At 40.3% G+C, this 22444-nt stretch overlaps 1 protein-coding gene across 2 annotated transcripts in view; it reads right to left on the bottom strand.

Moving 5' to 3' along the window:
* Positions 1-22444, bottom strand: part of lrba (LPS responsive beige-like anchor protein) — a 208705-nt gene that overhangs the window by 49244 nt on the left and 137017 nt on the right. For both annotated transcript variants that reach the window (XM_046843284.1, XM_046843283.1), the window contains 4 exons: positions 13514-13631; positions 12465-12567; positions 9714-9829; positions 9429-9541 (listed from right to left, as the gene is read on the bottom strand). In XM_046843284.1, the coding sequence (XP_046699240.1) occupies positions 9429-9541; positions 9714-9829; positions 12465-12567; positions 13514-13631 (450 nt within the window). The remainder of the gene's footprint in view (positions 1-9428; positions 9542-9713; positions 9830-12464; positions 12568-13513; positions 13632-22444) is intronic.

Genomic DNA, 22444 nt, shown 5'->3' with positions numbered 1-22444 from the left:
ATTTAGATGTAATAGGCTACAGACGGCGACTTCAAGATGAAGCTTGAGTGTGTGTGTGTGTGCGTCTGACAGAGACACAGCGAGCGCACTGCCGCTAGCTGAACACACACGCTGAATTAAACATTACAGAGATCTGGCTGATTTATTGGGGCAATAACGTCGCCCTCATTACAGAAAAAAAAGAGCGTGAGGGATAAAAAACGTCGCTGTCACACACCGTGTGTGTGTGCGTGTGTGTGTGTGAGGGAGAGAAAGAGAAAACGAGAGAAGCCTCGAGAGCCCTCCATATTGTTTTCTCCCTTAAATTAGCAGCGTGCCTCTGATGGGACTCTGGAGGGTGACAGAGCCGTAAATCTGCAGTGCCCCGTCTCATCCTCATTCTCATTCCCCTCCCTTCCCCTGTGCCCTATCGGATTGCCAGCTATGGCCTATCCCCTTTCCTCTCTACATATTCTTTTTGGATCCTGTCTCCACTCTCCTTTTTTTTTGCAGGTGCACTTGTTCCCTATTCCCCTCGCATCATCCTTTATCGATTTATTCCTTCAAGTCCTATCTTACTTCCTCTGACTTCTTTGCCCATGTTCCTGCATTCCCAGTCCTGTCCATTTTTCCCCCCATTTCCTGTTTCCCTAGTGACCAAGTAATAGTTTCCCACTGCCCCCTGTCCTTGTTACATTTGTAGAAATTCCTTGTACATATTTACATCTTATTCTACAGCCCACCATTTCTATTTACTGTTCCCCTTCCCATGTCCTCTTTCTCTGTGTACTCGTCCCAGTTTTCACCTCACCTGTCTTTCCACTCTCCTTGTGTCTGTCTTATGTCCTGTTATTCTCAACACACATTACACACACCCCCAACTGCCCCTGCCCTCTATAAACCATGCAAAGCTTTTGTCTACGAGAATGAACATACTTTACTATCTACAGTAATGATATCTTTGTGGTTAGAAAGATAAAATGGAACCTGTGTGTGTGTGTGTGTGTGTGTGTGTAGCAGTGATTGTGTGTTACACAGTGATGCTCAAGCCTGATTTAACCATAAAACGTTAATTATAGTCCACAATATGCTAATTAAATCTAATTAAATTCACTTTATCGAGGGTTTCTGACCTTAAATAGCGAAGCCTCCATTACAATCATTTAAATGTAACTTTGTGTTTGTGTGTGTACCCTTTTCTCTGCTTGTCTATTTACATTCAACTAGTTTTGTGCCTTAAGCTATGCCCAATTTTGAATGATAACATGTATAATGTCTACTTTAAGCCCCACCCTCTATTAGACTGATTACATGTACCTCAAGCCCGCCCTTTTCAAATTGATTGTATAGCATAAGCCCAGCCCTCTTTTAAATTACAACCCAGCCCACTTTTAGTGTGAATACGTGTATCTTAAGCCCCACCCTCTTTTAGCGTGACTACATGTAGCTTAAACCCCACCCTCTCTTAGACTGATCACATGTATCTTAATCCCTGCCCACTTTTAGAGTGATACCCACACTGTATTACAGTGATATTTTAAACTTAAACTTAAACCCCACCCTCTCTTAGACTGATTACATCTATCTTAAGCCCCACCCTCTTTAGAATGGTTACATGTAGCTCAAGCCCCGCCTGCTTTTAGAGTGATTACCTTAAGCATGTCCCTCATTTGGTTGATTTAATTCAATTGCCCATCAAGTGCTGATTAAGCTCCGCCCTAATTTTGTCTGACTTTGTGTACCTTAAGCTCATGCAGGTGATAAAGGATAACTAATGCCCTGTCTGTATTTGGCTGATTACATGTAATTTAAACACTTTTCAATTTTAACTGAACCCTAATCTTGCCTGATGGAGTGTGACTTAAGCTCCGCCCCCACTGACCCAGAAATGGCTGCCCCAGCAGATTCATCCTCACACCGCCATGCTAAACAAATTCATCTGAATTCAACGGAACCAAGCCGAATGCGGGTGGAGTCTCAGTATACAGTCTTACACCAGCATGAAGCTGTGTGTGTCTGTGCAACGAAGGGGTCAAAGGTCATGATAAGAAAGTCAGACGAGGGGGTCGACAGAAAGAACATAAATTCATAGAGCGAGGTTCTGGGCCCTCGGGGGACGTGAAGACGCGCCACACAGGCTCTACAGCAATTCCAGCTCACAGTGTTAAAGGTCGCGCATGACCTGTTTCTATCAAAGCAACAACGACATGCGACGAGAGAGACACGGGGGGAAGAAGGGAACACACACACACACGCACAGATGAATATACGCTCGACTAGTCACAGCAGTGAGAGGGCTTGTGTCGACAATGTGAATACAACAGCTGTAATAAAGACGACTGTGGTACCCAGACAAATGCGCACACACACACACACACACACACACACACACACACACACACACACAGCTCTCGTTGTCTACCTTGTTTTCTCTCTGACTGTCTTTGATTCTGATTCACTCCCTCAGGGCTGAAGGTTTGACTGAACACAGAAGCAAAGCTGTCAGGACCAAAAGAAAGAGACAAGACGTGCACGTGTGTGTGTGTGTGTGTGTGTGTGTGTGTGTGTGTGTGTGTGTGTCTCTGAGAGAGAGAGAAAAAGAGAAGCATTGAGAGAAAGCAAGCAGGAGATGGACTTGTTTTGTTTTAACTTTGTGGATGAAATGCAGAACAAACACAACCCAACCAACAACCTGAGGGCAAAACCATTACACACTGACTTAATTCTGTGTGTGTGTGTGTGTGTGTGTGGGAGAGACAGAAAGGGAGACACACAATTGATCCTGCTTGTGCGAATGCCTTTCGACTCTGACATTAAATTAAAAAAATATAAAAGTAAATAAATATATTTACACAAATAAATCAGAGTAATAATAATAAATTATTTATAATTACAAAAAAAGTAATGAACAAAAAAGTGTACAATCGTGCCAAATAAATTACACATAATAACTATTTAATTACACCCTACTTATAATTAATCGGTTTCTAAAATACATTTAAAAATAATAACAACAATCATGTAATAAACTGTACTTTATTGGCAGATAAATTCTGTATGGGAATAGCTGCTGCTAACACGCTAAAGCTAACAATAATAAATCGATATTAACAATGACATAAAACAAGCTCTTTTGGTAATCTCTGGAAGGAAATTCTTTATTTTCTTCCTCATCAGCTCAATAAATCAGTGAGGGAGTGCCCCGTTAGCGTTCTTGCTAAAGTGCGTAAGTGTACATTCGCCTGCCTCCGCACTCGTCTATCTTCCATTAGCGCTCCCTCGCTCTGATTTATTCCCTTGATCCTGAACACCATTACACAGAGTGCATGCTCTCACACTGTTACTATAGAATGGAGTGGGGTGGAATGGAGTGGGGTGGAGTGGGGTGGGGTGGGGTGGGGCCGTGTGTGTGTGTGTGTGTGTATGTGGGTTGGTTTTAAATACACGCTGGGATGCTCAGTTGTCATTTTAATGTAGGATGGGTAAAGAGCATTCTTCTGGAGGAGGAGGAGATCGATCACAAACAGCACACAGTAACACGGGCCAGATCAACAGTAACACACACTACTTAATCACACACTGTACTTACTGACACACACTACTGTACTCAAAAACACAAAGATTTTCTCACTAACACACAATACTCACTGACACACACTAATGTACTCTAACACACACTGTACTCACTAAATCACAAATATACTCACTAACACAAATAAACTCACTTACTACACTGCTTTACACGTATAGGACAGGAAAAGCTGTATGATGTTATTACCAAAGCCAAATCAACAACATGTCTGTTAGATCCCATTCCAACTAAACTACTGAAAGAAGTGTTACATACAGCTGGTGAGCCTCTTCTGAATATTATTAACTCCTCACTATCTTTAGGTCATGTCCATAAACCCCTCAGATTAGCAGTTATTAAGCCCCTCATTAAAAAACCTAATTTGGATCCAAACACACTATCAAATTACAGACCCATTTTAAATCTCCCATTTATGTCTAGGATTTTAGAAAAGATTGTGTCTGCCCAGTTATGTTCCTACTTACAAGAGAACAATATCTTTAAAGAGTTTCAGTCAGGTTTCAGGCCCCATCACAGCACAGAAACTGCTCTAGTTAAAATCACTAATGACCTGTTTTTAGCTTCAGACCAAGGCTACATCTATTTGTTAGTTTTGCTAGATCCTAGTGCTGCATTCAACACTATAGATCATGATCTTCCACAGGATCGTTTACAGAATTACATCGGCATTCAGGGTCAGGCATTAAGCTGGTTTAAATCCTACCTGTCTGATTGTTATCATTTTGTAGACTTAAATAGAGAGCTATCTAGGTTAATACAAGTAAATTATGGGGTGCCACAAGGTTCAGTTCTAGGACCCCTCCGTTTCACAATGTACATGCTTCCCTTGGGAAATATTATTAGAAGGCATGGGATTAGCCTTCACTGTTATACTGATGATACCCAACTATATATCTCATCGAAACCAAACGATAAAGCTCAATTGGCTCGTATAACTGGGTTTGTTAAAGAATTTAAAGATTGGATGACTCATAACTTTCTATTGTAAAATTCTGATTAAACAGAGATTTTGCTCATCAGCCTAAAAAACAGTACACAGAAGCGCCAGCATTTCAACCTGCATTTAGACGGATGTACTCTAACTACTAGTTTAACAGTAAAAGATCTGGGAATTATTTTAGACACCAACTTGTCTTTTAAAAATCATATCAACCATGTTACAAAAACAGCCTTCTTCCACCTTTGAAATATTGCTAAACTAAGAAACATGTCTATATCTGATGCAGAAAAGCTCGTCTATGCGTTCATGACCTCCAGACTGGACTATTGTAATGCATTACTAGGTGGATGTCCTGCATCATTAATAAACAAGCTACAGTAAGTCCAGAATGCAGCAGCCAGAGTTCTCACAAGGTCGAGAAAATATGATCATATAACCCCAATTTTATCATCCCTACACTGGCTACCTGTTAAGTTTTGAATCGACTGCAAACTACTGCTACTTACTTACAAAATATTAAATGGTTTATCTCCCATGTATCTATCCAGTCTTCTAACACGCTACAATCCCTCACGCTTCTTAAGATCTCAAAACTTTAGACTCCTAGTAGTTCCTGGAATAGCAAAGTCCACTAAAGGTGGTAGAACATTGTGTATAGTAGAAATGAAAATAAAAGCCTCTTGACTTGACTTGACATTTAGCTCCTAAACTGTGGAATAGTCCTCCTGACAGTGGTTGGGGGCTCAGACACACTCTCCCAGTTTAAGTGCCGATTAAAAACGTATCTTTTTAGCAAGGCATATACATAACACACATCACATATCTTCTGCTCCAGTACATCTGATCACATGCACATTATCAACTTGTGCTTGTTAACATCATGAACAGCAGCTACGCTAATTCCTCTCCACTGCTTCTCTTTCTCCACCCATCCTGAGGCATCCTCAGGTTGCGCCAGCTCCAGTCATGTCCCACCTCATGAAGATTGTGGACCTTTAAAGAGGTAGATGCCGACCACGCAAACATCCCGAACCATCTAGAGACGTACCAGCGCCATTTGGATTCCACCTCATGTAGAGTTTTGACATTGGACCTCTTTGAGTGGCATGGAGAAGCTGGTGTTGGATCTATGTTGATGGCAACAATTTATGATTTATGAGTTGCTCAGTAGCTCCTGGTTCCATAATCTCAACTGACTGTATAAGACTGTAGAAAGTACATTACTCATAATCTTACATTCCAGTGCACATGTTAGTTCTCACTCTCCAGTGTTCTGTATTGTATTCTGTATTAGATTTATAATCACACCCTTGATGTCACCCAAATGAAGATAGGTTTCTCTTTTGAGTCTGGTTCCTCTCAAGTTTTCTTCCTCATAACATCTAAGGGAGTTTTTCCTTGCCACAGTCGCCATGGCTGCTCATCAGGGATAAATAAACACCGCTCACCTTGACTTAAATTCTGTAAAGCTGCTTTGAGACAATGTCCGTTGTGAAAAGCGCAATAGAAATAAACTTGTCTTGACTAACACACTACTGCACTGTACTCACTAACACTACTGTACTCAATGACACACACTGTACTCACTGACACACTATTGCACTCACTAACACACACTGTACTGTATGGTAATTAGCATTTTCCAAGTTTGTAGAATTCAAAAGTTATATTTATATTACGTTCATAATCTAGGGTAACAGTGTAGATTTATTCTTTGCTAGAGACTAAAAGCACTTTTGTACGTCACTCTCGACATTTGCTAAATTCCGCAAATGTAAATGTACTCACTGACACACACCACTGTACTCAATAACACACACTGTACTCACTAACAAACTGTACTCACTGACACACTAATGTACTCACTGACACACTGTACTCACTGACACACTAATGTACTCACTAACACACTAATGTACTCACTAACACACTGTACTCACTGACACACTAATGTACTCACTAACACACTAATGTACTCACTGACACACTGTACTCACTGACACACTAATGTACTCACTAACACACTAATGTACTCACTGACACACTGTACTCACTGACACAGGGAGGTTTTACTTGCCACTGTCTCTACCGTTTTGCTCATCAGGGACAAACTTACACTTATAAACAACATCTTATTCATTTTTATCACCACATTATCTGTGTAAAGCTGCTCTGAGACAATGTTCATTGTTAAAAGTGCTATACAAATAAAAATGATTCGAATTGAAACACTGTACTCACTAACACAATGTACTCAATTACATACTACTGTACTCACTAACACATGAATGTACTCACTGACACTCTGTATTAACTAGGACACTACTCACTGACACACACAACTGTACTCACTAACACACACACTACTGTACTCTCTAACTACTGTACTCATTGACATGAATGTACTCACTAACACACTACTGTACTCACTGACACACTACTGTCCTCACTAACACACTACTGTACTCACTGACACACTACTGTACTCACTGACACACTGTACTCACTAGGACACTGGACTCACTAGGACACTGTACTCACTAACACACACTACTGTACTCACTAACACGGTACTCACTGACACTACACACTGACACTGTGCTCACTAGGACACTGTACGCACTGACATACTTTTACTCACCAACAAACTGTATTCACTGACACTACTGTACTTACTCACACACTGTACTCACTGACACACTACTACACTAATACACTGACACACTACTTTACTCACTAACACACACTACTCTACTCACTAACACACTACACACTGACACTGTGTTCACATGAACACACTACTGTACTCACTGACACTACTGTACTTACTATCACACACTACTGTACTCACTAACACCCACTGTACTTACTAACACATAGTACTCAATGACACTACACACTGACACTGTGTTCCTATAAACACACTACTGTACTCACTGACACATACTACTTTACTTACTAGGACACTGTACTCACTGACACACTACTGTACTCACCAACAAACTACTCACTGACACTACTGTACTCACTGACATGAATGTACTTACTAAGACATACTACTGTACTCACTAACACACACTGTCCACACTAACACATACTACTGTACTCACTGACACACACTGTACTCACTGACACACTCCACGTCGACACACACTCCACACTGACACGCGCTACTTACTGACAGATACTACTAGCTGACACACACTACTCACTGACACACTGTGCACACTGATACACACCCCTCACTGACTCACTTCAAATTGACTCACACCCCACACTGATACACTCCACACTTGACACACACTCCACAGTGGCACACACTCTACACTGACACACGCCACACTGACACATACGCCACACTGACCAACACGCCACACTACTCACTGACACACACGTCACACTACTCACTGACACACACGCCACACTACTCACTGACACACACGCCACACTACTCACTGACACACACGCCACACTACTCACTGACACACACGCCACACTGACTCAGAGAGTGCTCAACAATACACTTTACAGGACCTGGCACTCAGTGCAGAATCTGGCAATCCAACAAGGCAGAAGAACATCTCAAACATCACTTCCGTACAAGTAAGCCAAACAAATCGTCACCAACCAGACCATAGTAGCCAACCAAAGACGGAGTGATGTCATGCTGCAGCAGACCACAAAAGCAAATACAAGGATCTGGAAATCGAGAAATGCTTGAAAACCAAGATTACAGCACTGCTCTCATAATGGGAGCACCAGGAACACTTAAGATGGGTTCTGACAACAACCTGCAGACGCTCCCAGGTCATCAATCTGCCAGCGATGTGCAGAAGATCACATTCATGGGCACCACACACACTCCTAGAAAGGTGTTTTGATGCTCTCTGACTGAGATTCATAAAAAAAAAAAAAAAAAATCGAAAAACCAGGTGAGATGAGAAAAAGGAAGGAAAAACAAAGAGCAGGGAACAAGTGTAATAGTATCCAAAAATGTGTGCAATTATACATTTAATTGTGAGATCAAAGAAAGTGGAGTCTAATTAGTTCTCATCCAAACACCCCCATACACACACAAATACTTATAGACAGAAAACAAAATAAAAAAAAAGATAGAAACAAGATACCAAGGCAGCAACTGTGCATGTGTGTTTGTGCGTGTGCATGTGTGTGTGTGTGCATGTGTGTGATAATTGGCTCCTCAGGGAAACAGTGTGGCCAGACTGAGTGGAGGTGGGAAGACAAGTGCAGAGTGTGAGACACAAACATACACGCCTGCAGCTTTAACACACACACACACACACACACACACACACACACACACACACACACACACACACACACACAGTAAAATGCATGGATAAATAAATAGACAGACAGACAGTTACACATGTACATAGATAGGTCAATGGATAGAGAGATTCTTTGTGTTTCTTTGTATCTCTTCCACTCTCTTTCTGTTTGTCTTATTTAGCCCCACTTTCTCTCTCTTAGTCATGTCTTTCTAATCATCTGTCCCTCTCTCTTTGACAGTTTTTGACTCTCTCTCTTAATCTGTCTGTCTTTATTAGCAAGTTTTTGTGTCCCTCCATCTATCCTGCTCTCTGTCTGTCTATCTGTGATTCTCAATCTGTCTGCCCTTTTCACCCAGGCTGTTGCATCTCTCTCTCTCTCTCTCTCTCTCTCTCTCTCTCTCTCCCTCAGCAATGTCTTTCTCTCGTTGTCTATTTCTCTGTCTGTTTCTCTCATCTGTTCATTTTAGAAAATTTGTGAAACTTTTTATCTGTCCCTCTCTCTGAGTCCGTCTGTCCTCTCTCCACCTGTGCAAACACTAAAGCTGAATATAGTTAGACTGAAAATAAAAAAAATTAACTCAAATTTGTGAGTGTGTGTGTGTGTGTGTGTGTGTGTGAATACCTTGCTCAGGTCTCTGTAGTTGCTGGGCAGTGTGAGGTCGAGCTCTTCGCTGTCGTAGTTGCTGATGATCCAGGGAAATACAGGATACTGATTGAGGTCATTATACGTGCGTCCTGGAGATGAGGTAGACATCGTGTCACTGAACTGTCACAGACTAACCGATTCCTAAATTCCCCCCTTTTACATGTTTTCCTAGTGATGATACAGTTTCCTATTTCTCGGTGGAAGCTACAATTTAAATATGAGCTGTAAATGTACTGGTGTTCGAGTTCTGTGCGATATTACCTGCAATGGTGTTGAGGAACATGAGGTACTCGAAGTTAGAGAGTTCGCGTTTCTGCCAGCGTTGAGTCATGTTAGAGGCTTTGAATAACTGTTTAGGAGTCGCCAGAGAAATCCGCCTGTGTCCGGGAGAAACAATAGTTTCAATAAAATTTTCAAAATGTCCTCTCTACAACACGTTAAGATTTAGTAAGTACCAAACATGAATATGTAGAATTATGCATTCTCCAGTTCCTGTCTTTGCTCGAGTTCCTGGTTGCATTATTTTTAATACTGTTACCCAAAAAGAAAAAAAAAAACTTAGCCTCAGCAAGAAAAAAACAACGCAACATACCGGATATTGTATTTATAAAAATTGCTATTTACGCAAAAAAAGCTCGGTTGTAGCCACACAAACATGCCCTTGCTTTGGGAATCCAAGCTTTTCCAAACAGAAGTACAAGAAAGAGTTTAGAACTTTCAGCCTTTTTTTTTTAGTTGTGCTAATTTTAGTAAAAAAAAAAAAAAAAAAAGGGACAAAACCTATTCTGGAAATGGAGGTCTGGAAATATCCGGCAAGATTGTGTTTTAAGGCGAATAATAGGAATTAAAGCGAATAAATCACTGCAAGAAAATAGCCTAAATGCAAGTGTGGACAATATATCTTAGACCTACAAAACCATTTCTGGTATAAAATTTAGAGCAAACAGGAGTGTGAGAGAACTAGCCTAGAGCAGACTGGATAATATAATGTCAGGTGATCACAAAAAGTCACGATGCAAGTCAGAAATCACGGTAAGAAAAAAGAAGGAACATTTTGCCTGAGCGTTTTTCAACTAGAATTATCCAGGTCTTTTCAGTAAGAGTTAGGGGTGGACATTTTGCTCAGACCTGGCAACCCAGAACCTATAGTAAAGAGATATGAACTAAATCTGTCTCATTTAAAAACAACAGATTTTTGAGTAATTAAGGATGAGCTGAACACAATGACACAGTTAGTGTTTGATCAGTGACTCCAGAGCATCTGCTTTATACACATTAAGCGTTCCACCATATGGACACACACACCACTGTTTTAAAGTACATTAAGTGTGTTGAAGTGCAAATGTGTGTGCGCATGCCTGTCTGTGTGTGTGTGTGTGCGTGTCTGACGGCAATGTTATGCTAAATGCTACTCACTCATGGACACAAAAATAAATGACCCAGCGTCCCATTAACAGAAAGCCAAATTAGAGAATTCATCACTGCCAGGGTGTGTGATTACACTCATTAACGCCTGATGGAAGGTTCACATCGTTTACAGAGAATTTAAGGAAGGCTGAAAAAAAGTGATGCAGGAATGCCAAAGGGGGAATGTCGGAGGAATGCCACGAAATTATGGAGTGAAAAACCGCATGGAAAGACTGTGGAACTGGACAGAGAAAAAGTTTTAAAATCCGTTACAGATATTAGAGATGTTTAACAAGATTGTTAAAATCATTACATTTAAGGGAGAATTATTAACAATGCTCATGTTGATGTTTTTTTTTTTTTTTTTTTTTTACATTATAAAGAAGTTAATAATAAGAAATATTGAACTAGAAATAATGATGAGAATGATAATCTGAATTATTCTTTCATAAGGACCATAAATAAATGGAAGGATGTTACTTCACCAAAACAAACAGATTATACATCAAATGTTTACTTCTTTCTCAAATTTGATTGAAATTTGATTGATTTGGATTCTCTCTAGAAATAAATCTATGGCAAAAAAATTTATGTGAATTATATCAAGCTTGGGATTAGTACAAATATCAAAAACAATTTTTTGATAATCTTATATTCTATTCTGCATAATTCATTCCAAATTAAAATAATAATCAAACAAAAACCCAAGATATTTAACATTTTAAATGTGCATAGTTTAATTTTATTTTAGTAGATTTAATTGTAGCTGCTTATTCGAAAGGGAGCAATTAGAGACATGTGACAAATTTCAGCTGAAAAAGTTTGAATATTAAAGATGTTTTAAAAGAATATGAAGCCAACTTTTGTAATGTTTTGGGGAAAAGCAAAGTTTGAGGCATATGAGAAGAATTTCAGGGCAGGTTAAGGGGGAAAAAAGTGATCTGAGCTTAGAGTCAAGGAAAAAATTCTATGGAATATAATGGAAGGGAATAATTTTAGAAAATCTTTTTAAAAAAATGTCCCAGGAATGTGATCAGAGGTAAATTTCAAAGAAAGGTAATAAATGGTTTCCTGAAAAAATTAGTGTAATGTAAAAGGGAAACATGAACATTTCGAAATTCCACTTCCAAATTCCAATGTAAAGTAATAAATAAGAACAGAATTATAATGAAATATCAGTAGGATCTTTAGCTTTTTTGTAGGATCTTTAGCTGCTAGTACTGGTAGTGCTGAAAGTGTGTGTGTGTGTGTCTGTTTTACTTCACTTTGCCCTGCAGGCGCTGTACACCCTCGATTTACTTCTCAGTCAGGGAGATAAATAAATGATGTGAATTGTGTTTGTGTGAAGCTAATTAGACTATGGTACACCAACACACCAACCCCCCTACACACTCACACATACTCACGCTCTCTCTCTCTCTCTCTCTCTCTCTCTCACAATCTCATTCATTTTCTCATTTACAAAACACTACACAGTAAACTCAATGTGCTAAATCCACATAGAGCAAGAAACACACACATTTACACACCTACACACACACACACACACACACACACACACACACACACACACACACACACACACACACACACACACACACACACCTGGTCTGAGGAAGGCCGAAGTTCGTGCCGACTCCGACTCGTGGCAGAGCATAAACCACTTTCTTTATTGTCGCGGCATCAGCAAAGTTGAACATCACAGAGGCTGAAAAGAGAAAGAAAAAAAGGCCAACATTAGAAACGCAGTCATGGGAAAATAATCAACAACAGAGTGTTCACTCAAACCACATCCACACATCCTGAAGTGTTTAATTCCTCTGATCCACAGCAAGTGTCTCAACAAAGACACGTTTGTACTAATGAAAGAATATTGTACTTTTGAGTCATTTATAGTTAAATTCAACATTCACGAAACAGACCTTCTCTCGCCATATAGTTGAGAGAAAAAATAAAAAGTAATGCTGCAGCTTTAATTCTGACACTGGAGACTTCTCCTATAAATGTTCAGTGAATGGCTCCTTAAAGAAAAATCCATCAGATGATTGTGATTTTTACACAAGTGCAGGCTTTTTCGCTTCAGAAACAATAGTGTATTGAAAACAGCAACCATGCCCTGTCAGAGCTGCTGTTACCGAAAATTCATCAACAGAACGAATCGCGTTCAAAATAATGTCATTTTTAGAAAAAAAAAATATTGATATACACACACTATACAGTATGGGCGAAAATATTAGGACACCTGATTATATGAGGTTCTTCTCAAACACTAAAGTGTATAGGATATCAATGGATGCTGTAGCATTACAATTTCCCTTCAATTGTATTAGGAGACTCAATCCTGTTCCAGCATGACAATGTGCACAAAGCTCCAGCTCCAGGAAGATATGCTCTGCATGGTTTGGAGTGGAAGATCTCCTGCTTTAGAGCTCTGACCTCAACACTATTGAACACCTTTGAGATGAATGTAAATGCTGACTGCACCCCAGACCTCCTCACCTCACCTACATCACTACCTGACTTTACTAACGTCCTTGTGTCTGAATGAGCACAAAAGCAAAAATCCACAATTTATCTATAGATAGATGTGTGTGTTAAATTTTATGACATGCATCACTTTATTGCTTTAGGTAAGAAAAACTCTAAACTCATACTTCGATTGGCCATGAAGATCTCCAGCGCTGTGTTCTGTAGGAGGAACCGTCGTGAGAAGATGGCTCGGATTTCCGAGAACATCCACTTCCCGTGCAGTCCATCAGCATAAGCCAACAACTAAAATAAAGGAGAAAAACAACAATAACTGAGTGAGAGAGAACCCAATAAAGTTCACTGCACAGCGCAAGGATGAATATAACATGAATAAAACACACTGTCCTGCTTTTACACGACCTATAATTAGATGTTGTGATGAAATAAAAGCTGATTCATCTCCTGCAAAAGCATATTTCAAGAGTTTTATTCCTCTTTTACTGCAGCGAGTGGCTTACATCATCATATTTTTACATTGTAGGTCACAAAAACGATCACTGACACTGGACCAAAATCCTAAAAAAAAACCAAAGTCTTTCGTTATAATATAAATATGATGGAGAAAAAGAGCGAGAAGTTGATTTGCGGAGAGCATGAGTGTGAAGCGTGTGTGTGTGTTTGCGATCATCCATCACAGTGAGTGCGATCGGTCGGCAGCGGCACGATGGATGTGTCTTATTGATCAACCTTCACCGAGCAGAGATTCTTTAAAGAGCCAAACGAGCTCCATTCAGTCTGTGTGAAAAAGCACACACTCCACTAAACGGTGATCAGTAACACACTCACACACACCACTCGGGAGAGTCGATCCATTCATAACCTCTCGGTCAATACGCACACGACACACACCTTTATCATCCCTTTATCATCGGTACATCATCCACTACAGGCCGTCCGAAGCTGCTCTGATCTTCTGATTCCAGACCACAAAATCTTCCCAACAAACTGCTCTCAGACAAACCACAATCTCTCAAAGAGTTTTATATTTGTTTGTCATTTTTCCCCCGTATGAAAAAATCATTTAGGAATGCCTGTTTTCATTTTTTGTTGGTTTGTTTTTAAATAAAAACAATAATAATTTTAAAATTAGCATTACAATATGTAAAAAAAAAATAAATAAATAAAATCCCATCACAAGATACGAGACTGTACCTTACATCACCTTAAACATATTATTTTCTGAACACAAATTCACAGAGAGGTCTGACCTGCTCACTGTATTGATAAACCAGGAAGTGAAAACAGAACCGAGACTCAATCAGAAATATTCAAATGTGCCAGTTAGCAAGTGACGGCCATGGTAGTGGCGAGAAGAGCTCATTAAAGCAGGAGAGCAGCTGGGTCCTCCACACACACACACACACACACACACACACACACACACACAAACACACAAACACACGTGTCACGGCTGCTGTCAGACCCATCCTCGAGCTTTAAAGTCTCAGGAGTTCAATTAAATGAGGATTATAGCTGCTACATGATCACAGTGAACATCACTAGCAAACAGACCTCGTGCACCATCTGAGACAGAGCAGATTCCTGATATAGTGCAGTACAAAAAGAAAAAAAATCATTCAAATAAAAATGTCACTCAAAAAAAATCTAAATGAAATAAATAATAATAAAAAAATACATATACACTGTATACAAACATGTCACAAGTCCCTGAAAAAGTCTCTGTATCTGTTTATTTATTTATTATTACTTGGTTGTTTATTCTTTTATTTATTTAAGTATTTGATTTTCTTGAGATGTAATTTTATTTCATTTCATTTTATTTTTCCCCATTCACATTGTTTCTTTCTCTGCTTAGTTTTACTGTTTGATTTCTTTTTGTAATTTGTCAATTCATTTATTTTATTTCCATCCATCCATTCAATTCTCCTCCTTTACTTCCAAAGATATCGGTGTGCAAAGATGTTGATTTCGCTCGGTAGCAGATCAAGTAACACAGAGAAAGTGGTGACCTTTCACCATGAGAGTGTTCAGTTTCTCAAGCACGTTTGTGATAGTACGAGTGTGAGCGAGTGTGTGTGTGAGAGTGTGTGTGTGTGGCACTGTGCCCTATTCAGCCTATCTGATTAAATGTAAGTAAATTAAATTGAAGAATAAATAGTGCGTACTTGTGTGAAGTGCCTGAGTGCAGAGAGCACGACACCGAGCAGACAACAAAGAATTCTGAGCGTGCGTGTGTGTGTGTGTGTGTGTGTGTGTGTGTGTGTGTGTGTTTGTATGTCATTGGAAACCACTCGACCTGTTTCGGCGGCTGCGTCTCATTTTTGAGTGATGTCATTTGTCTCTGTCACGCACAGAAATGAGTCTGAGATGAAGAAGGACACATCACACACACGCGCACACACACGCGCACACACACACACACACTGTCCTCTTGCCAAAGGAGCCAACATCCTCCAAGCCCCTCAACACACACACACACACACACACACACACACACACACAAGGGACCGCTACTAGAGAGCATGTGCTCTGTCTCTGACAAAACTGAATGGAATTTAATTGAAAATGCAGCACCACAAAAAAAAAAAAAGGATAGAGGGTGAGAGAGAAAGGGAGAGAGAGAGGGAGCGAGAGAGTTAGAGAGAGACAGAGCTATCTATCCCGCTCTTTTTAAGATAAATGAGTTTGAAGAGTGTGTGTGAAGGGCAGCAGGAACACTGCTGTTTCAGAAACGATAAGAAAAAAAAAAAAAACGAGTAGCAAGTAGCAAGAGTCTCATTATGGGCCACGTCCTAAATCGAAGATGGAAGGATTTGTTTGTAAGGGTAAAACACATTCGAGGCAGGGAATTTTGTGAGAATAATCAAAAGATAAAGAGTTTAAATTTGTCTTCCACCATGATTTTTGTTTTCCTAAAACATTCTCGAGAAAAAAAAGTCTTCTTTTTTTCTCTCTTGCATGAAACATTGAGAAAACAGGATTACAATATACCTGCTTTTCTTCACTTTCTTCACTAGAATCACTTAGTTCTCTCTCCTCAACTTTCTTATTAGAATAAAAACAAAAGCAGTACATATACACGTTATAGACAAAAGTTTGTGGACACCTGAGCATTTAATCCCCATGTTACAATAACTTCCACTCTTCTGGTAAGATGTTCCACTTGATTTAAGAGTGTGCTTGTGGAAATTTGTGTTCATTAAGTCACAAGTAAAGTCAGGTACTGATGAAGGTGAGGTGAGGAGGTCTGAGGTGTAGTCAGCATTCATGTTCATCCCAAAGGTATTCAATAGTGTTTACAGCTCTATAGATCTTCCACTTCAACCCATATCTTCATGGAGCTGGCTTTGCGCACAGGGAAATCGATATGCTGGAAAAGGTTTGGGTCTCCGAGTTCATGTGAAGGGAAAATCTAATGCTACCTCATCCAAAGACATCCTGTGTGTCTCCAAGTTTTGTGGTAACAGTTTGAGGAAGAACAACATAAAGCCGGAAAAGGCAGGTGTCCGGATACTTTTGGCGGTACAGCGTAGTTAAGAAGTCGTTTTAGAACCACGACACCCAGGCTTCTGTTTCGGTTGAACAAAACCAAAGGGTTTGAAAGATTAATCAGCACTTTTGGACCATCTGAGATCTCAACAGCTTCGATGTGTTGTGGAGGCTAAAGCATTAGCTAGTCACTTTGGTCCAATACCATTTTGATCTATACAATAAACAGCGTCATGAAGCAGCTTTACAGAAACCCGCTTGTAGATTTAGAACGCGCCAGAGGCGACAGCGGCAAGGAGAAAAACTCCCTCAGTGGCCACTGAGAGAAACCAGAGTGACGAGCTAGCTAATGGCTAACAGCAGTGTTCAGACGCGCTTGTGTTCATGAGGTTTATAAGAAAATCCCACAGTAGTTTAGACTTGTGATGTAAGACTGACACTACACCTTTCAATATACTTGAAGTTCAGTCAGCGTTTGATGCTAGCGCAATTGCAGCCCCGTTTCGCTCAAATCGTTCGTTTTTTTCTGTCCTTTTATCAACATATTTGAGAGAAATGTGGACATTTCCCACCATTTCGTTCCCTTTCTACCATCGCCGGGTCTTTAGTACGACTAGAACAACATATTTAACTGTTAACTAGCTCCATTTTCAGCCTTAGATAGTCTCATTATTTACCTTGTGCTCTGTGACCAAAGGGTTGCCCATCAACAGTCTTTAATTGTATGTCACGTTTGATGTTAATTAAAAATTATATATATTATATATATATATATATATATATATATATATATATATATATATATATATATATATATATATATTTTATATATATTTTTTTTTAATCAGTGTCCCACAGTATAAAGGCTGGTAGAGTGGGCATGGTATTATGGGACACATATAGTACATACATCTGCCTGTGAATAGTTTGTGTGTGTGTGTGTGTGTGTGTGTGTGTGTGTGTGTGTGTGTGTGTGTGTGTGTGATCGTCTTTGTGTGGCGATAACGTGATGAAATTAATGAGGAGGAGGAAGAGTGGTGATCCATCACTATCACACACACTGCACGCCAACACCGATACCATTCACACACAGAGTGCGAGTTATCATTTGCTCACACACACACACACACACACACACACACACACACACACACACACACACACACACACACCATTTAATACCCCTTTCGTATTTTTTCTATCATTTTCTTTTTTATCTTGTCTTTTTTTCCATTCTTACTTTTCTTTCATTTATTATTCTTTTCTCAATCTTTTTCTTTCTCCTGTCTTACTTTCCCTCTTTCTTTGTCCATTTTCATTCTTTACCCATTCCATATTTTCCCCTTGCCTCTTTTTTTTCTCTAGTTCTTAAATTCTTTCGTCCATTTGCATTTTTCAGCGCATTGCTTGCTTCTTTTAAGTTCACCTCATTTCTTACTTTTTTTCTTTTCCACCTTTCACCTAACTAACACACTGAGGGACATTGACTCATGCACCCACACACACTCTCTTCTCTCCCTCTCTTTCTCCTCACCACGTGTCACTCCCCATCAGTAAATGGGTTCATCACGCTAACGAGGGGGAGGAGCCAACGTCCTCAGCTAACAACATTTTGTCCAGCCAATCAGCCGCAGAGCTCTGGAGCCAATTAGAGCGGATTTGCTGTTCCATCTGAGCGATGCCAGGACACGCTGTCACCGTTTGTGTGTGTGCTTGCAAGACTTTAAGGGCAAAGGATTACAGAAAGCTTTTGGTGAAGTAGCATGAGCAAAGGATCACGGGACTGAAAAAGCACATGATCAAGAAGAGCTGCAAACACACAGCCACTTATATTTCACTTAATGCAGTTCTCCTTGCTGAACTCACAGGTCCCTTATTCCATTCTCTCCATCCTCTATTTCCTTGTTATACACCATATCAGCCATAACATTGACATTATAACATTATGAGTGGTGAAGTTAATAACACGGATTATCTCTTCATAATGGCACCTGTTAGTAAAGCAGCAAGTGAACATTTTTGTCCTCAAAGTTGACGTGTAAGAAGCAGGAAAAATGGGCAAGTGTAAGGATTTGAGCGAGTTTGATGACTGCCAAATTGTGATGTCTAGACGACTGGGGCAGAGCATCTCCAAAACTACAGCACTTGTGGGATGTTCCTGGTCTGCAGTGGTCAGTGTTTATTAAAAGTGCTCCATGGAAGGAAGAGCCGAGGCTTATTGATGCACGTGGGGAGAAAAGGTTGGTCCATTTGGTCCGATCCAGCAGACGAACTTCTGTAGCTCAAATTGCTGAAGAAGTTAATGCTGTTGATGCTCAGAACTGTTTTTGGAGCAAAGGGTCGCCCAGGTGATCATAACGTTGTGCCCAATTGATGGCAATAGTCTTTGCTTCGAAATGCTTGCGTAGCTAACAAACAGTCAACAGTCTGCACTACATGCTACACTACATGCTACATAATGCAGTTTACTAGTTCATAATTTGGGACAGTTATTAACCCTTGACTGTGGCGTTATAAAAATAAATATTTTGATCCAGAAGCTCAGATTATTTTTGTTAACATATGGAACTGACTGGATAACAGCAAGTCTTTGTAGCGCACAGGGAGTTTAGGATGGTTTGAATCATTTTCAGCCATGAACTGGAATAAAGAGAGCTGATCTGATGGGATTAACGCTCTTTTGCTCCTCATCAGCGTGCTGGTGGGCCTTTTCACTCTCGCCACACAGATTAGCTTTTTAAGAAGGGGAAGAAAAGAAGAAAAAAAGAAAATAGGGAGAAAGAGAGAGAAGGAGAGAGAAAGGATTGGGAGTTTAAAAATCACCCTGGAGGTTAAAGGATTCATTTCTTCCACAATTAATGCAATGACTCATTAAGCATTCGGCCTCCTGCCATTTAATGCACAGCACTAATGCTAATGAGTTCCACTGTTAGCGTGTCATCTGGGACATGGCTCCGTTCTAAACGGTACAACGTCAGGTCTTGTTAGTGTGTGTTTACTAGAAAAACAGTTTGATTTGGTTATACGCAATATTTAAACCAGGGGAGTTGATGGGCTTCGTCTTCTCTGAGCGTGTTTTACCCATAATACACGGCAGATGCAGTCAAACCCGAGAGCTATTTTACAAAAGCAGCATACAGATCAGTGTGTAATAAAATGAAGTTTGCTGGAACATACAGCTAGTGTCACTACATATTCTGTCAGGAGTTTGCTCCAGCTGTAGCGCTAGTCTAAGTGCTAATCAGATTGTTATCTAGGAGGCCAGGATTGAGGAAAGTGTCCTTCGCTCTTTGCTAATCTTCAGGACACGGTATCTGTGCACAAGCTCTTAACTGTTTCCCGATCCAATAATAACACTCTTGTCAAGTGTGTGTGTGTGTGTGTGTGTGTGTGTGTGTGTGTGTGTGTGTGTGAGAGAAAGAGAGAGAGAGAGAGAGAGAAGAGAGAATTATTAGATTTAACTAATGATTCTTAAGCCCTATTGTCTTCCCTAAAGCTTAAAAAAAAGGACTTTTCCCCTAAACACAACACTTTCAGCTAATCCTAAATTAGCCTCAACCCCTGACTGGTGAAGAAGGAGAAAGTGATTGGACAAACAAATATGGAGAGATGAAAACAAGATAAAAAGACTAAAGATAGAAAACCATTAATAAGAACGAAAGAAGAAACAAATATAGAAAAAGCGAGAAAAAGATTAAAGAATGCTTGGAATTTTTGGGATGGATGGATGGATGGATGGATGGATAGATGGATAGATAGATAGATAGATAGATAGATAGATAGATAGATAGATAGACAGACAGACAGACAATCATGATGTCTCTTGTAGGTGTGGCCTGTCCACTTCTGTTTAATCCTTCATTTTAAAAAACTCCACTAAAACACAGCAGTTGAGAAATTATAGTCAACTGTTTAAAAAATAAGAGTGTCGACATCACACCATCAAAATATAACAATCAATAAATGCACCGTGTTATTTAGTGCCACTGACACGGCGATACACAGCATCGGCATGAAAACTCGCTCCGGACAAAAAATTCCACAATCTCCACCATAATCCCTCCATTGTCCTGGGCCTAATTGGATTTAGACGCGAGAGGGTGAAGAGGGGTGACACCGTGGCGCCCAGTCTTTCTGAAACGGCCCGGAGGGGTGAGGAACGTTTTAAAGGCTGAAAGGAAAATCCTTGGAGGGGTTTAGGAAGGATCTGGAGGAGACAGTGGCAGTAGAAGAGCGCTTTAGAGCAAGTCTTTAAGCAGGTAAATAGTATTTAGACACTTAAACGTCACGGTGAAGGGGTGGGGGGGTGAGAGAGAATAAGTGCGTGAGAGAGAGAAAGAGAGAGAAAAAGAGGGATGTACATATAAATGTAAATAGCAGAAATGTGCACTTCTTCAGTGATGAAGCCATAGGTATTATTACTGTTTTAATAAAATTATTATTTCTTGTGGGGTTAAAAAATGACAGGGAAGTAAATATGATCAAACTAAACACACACACTCACACCCACCCTCACACACACACACACACACACACACACACACACACACACTCGTAAGTGGAAAGTCAATAGCTGACTGACACTCTGAGTGGCACCCGCAGTTACAGGTCATTCACTCTGAAATTCTGTGTGTGTGTGTTGGGCTCTACCACTCAGTTTCAACAAGCCTCCTCCCTCCCTCAAAATGGTTAATGTTTGTCTGGTTAGAACAGTGGACACTTGGGCACTGCTTAAACATAACAAAATCACAGCATGAAAGTGAGACAGGAAGTGAGTCCGGCATTGAGACAGGAAGTAAAACCGGCAGTGAGACAGGTATTGTGACAAAGCCTGAACTACTGGGGGTCAGTACTGAGCATGTGATTAAACAGCAATGTGATACAAACCAATAAACAGGGAGTCGTGTTTGATAAGAGAATGGGCACGCGTTAGAGTCAGGGGATGGGGGGTTGGGGGCTTGAGACAACTAATAGAAAATTCACGATTCGTAATTCACAAAATATAAAAAAAATATAATCTATATAATAAAGTGCATATCTACGTACTTTATCCATCGTGCACAGGTCACGTTTTAGCTGTATAGCTACTGAATAAAGTCCATCTGTTGCATGACGAAAAAATATTGGCCCCCTATGCTATTCATCAGGACAGAGACCACCAGCAGACTGATATTATTTGGGGTTGGGGGGGGGGCTTGTTTGATCGTAATATAGAAGTGCCATGGTAGTGTGAGAGAGTAAGTGTGTGTGTGTGTGTGTGTGTGTGTGTGTGTGTGTGATCTAGTTCCACCCTTAATGTCCATATGTGTTTGACTAATAGACTGCTGTACAGTGTAACAGCTTTGGTGCTGGAACTCAATATGGCTCTGATGATGATGACACCAATCTGTATTACAGGCCGTAAGACAGGAGGTGAGAAGCAGTGAGACAGGAAGTTAGACAGGCAGTGAGACAGGAAGTTAGACGGGCAGTGAGACAAGCAGTCAAACAGGCTCTGAGACAGGCAGTGAGACGGACCTGGTGCCACAGGGCATTATGGGTTATATCCCATCTGCTCTATGACCTCACCAGGTCTGCGGAAAAATCTGCCAAGCAATTAGCAGCAG

The sequence above is a fragment of the Silurus meridionalis genome, chromosome 28, assembly GCF_014805685.1.
Source record: "Silurus meridionalis isolate SWU-2019-XX chromosome 28, ASM1480568v1, whole genome shotgun sequence".
In the NCBI taxonomy this organism is placed as follows: Eukaryota; Metazoa; Chordata; class Actinopteri; order Siluriformes; family Siluridae; genus Silurus; species Silurus meridionalis.
This window is presented reverse-complemented; position numbering and strand designations above follow the sequence as displayed.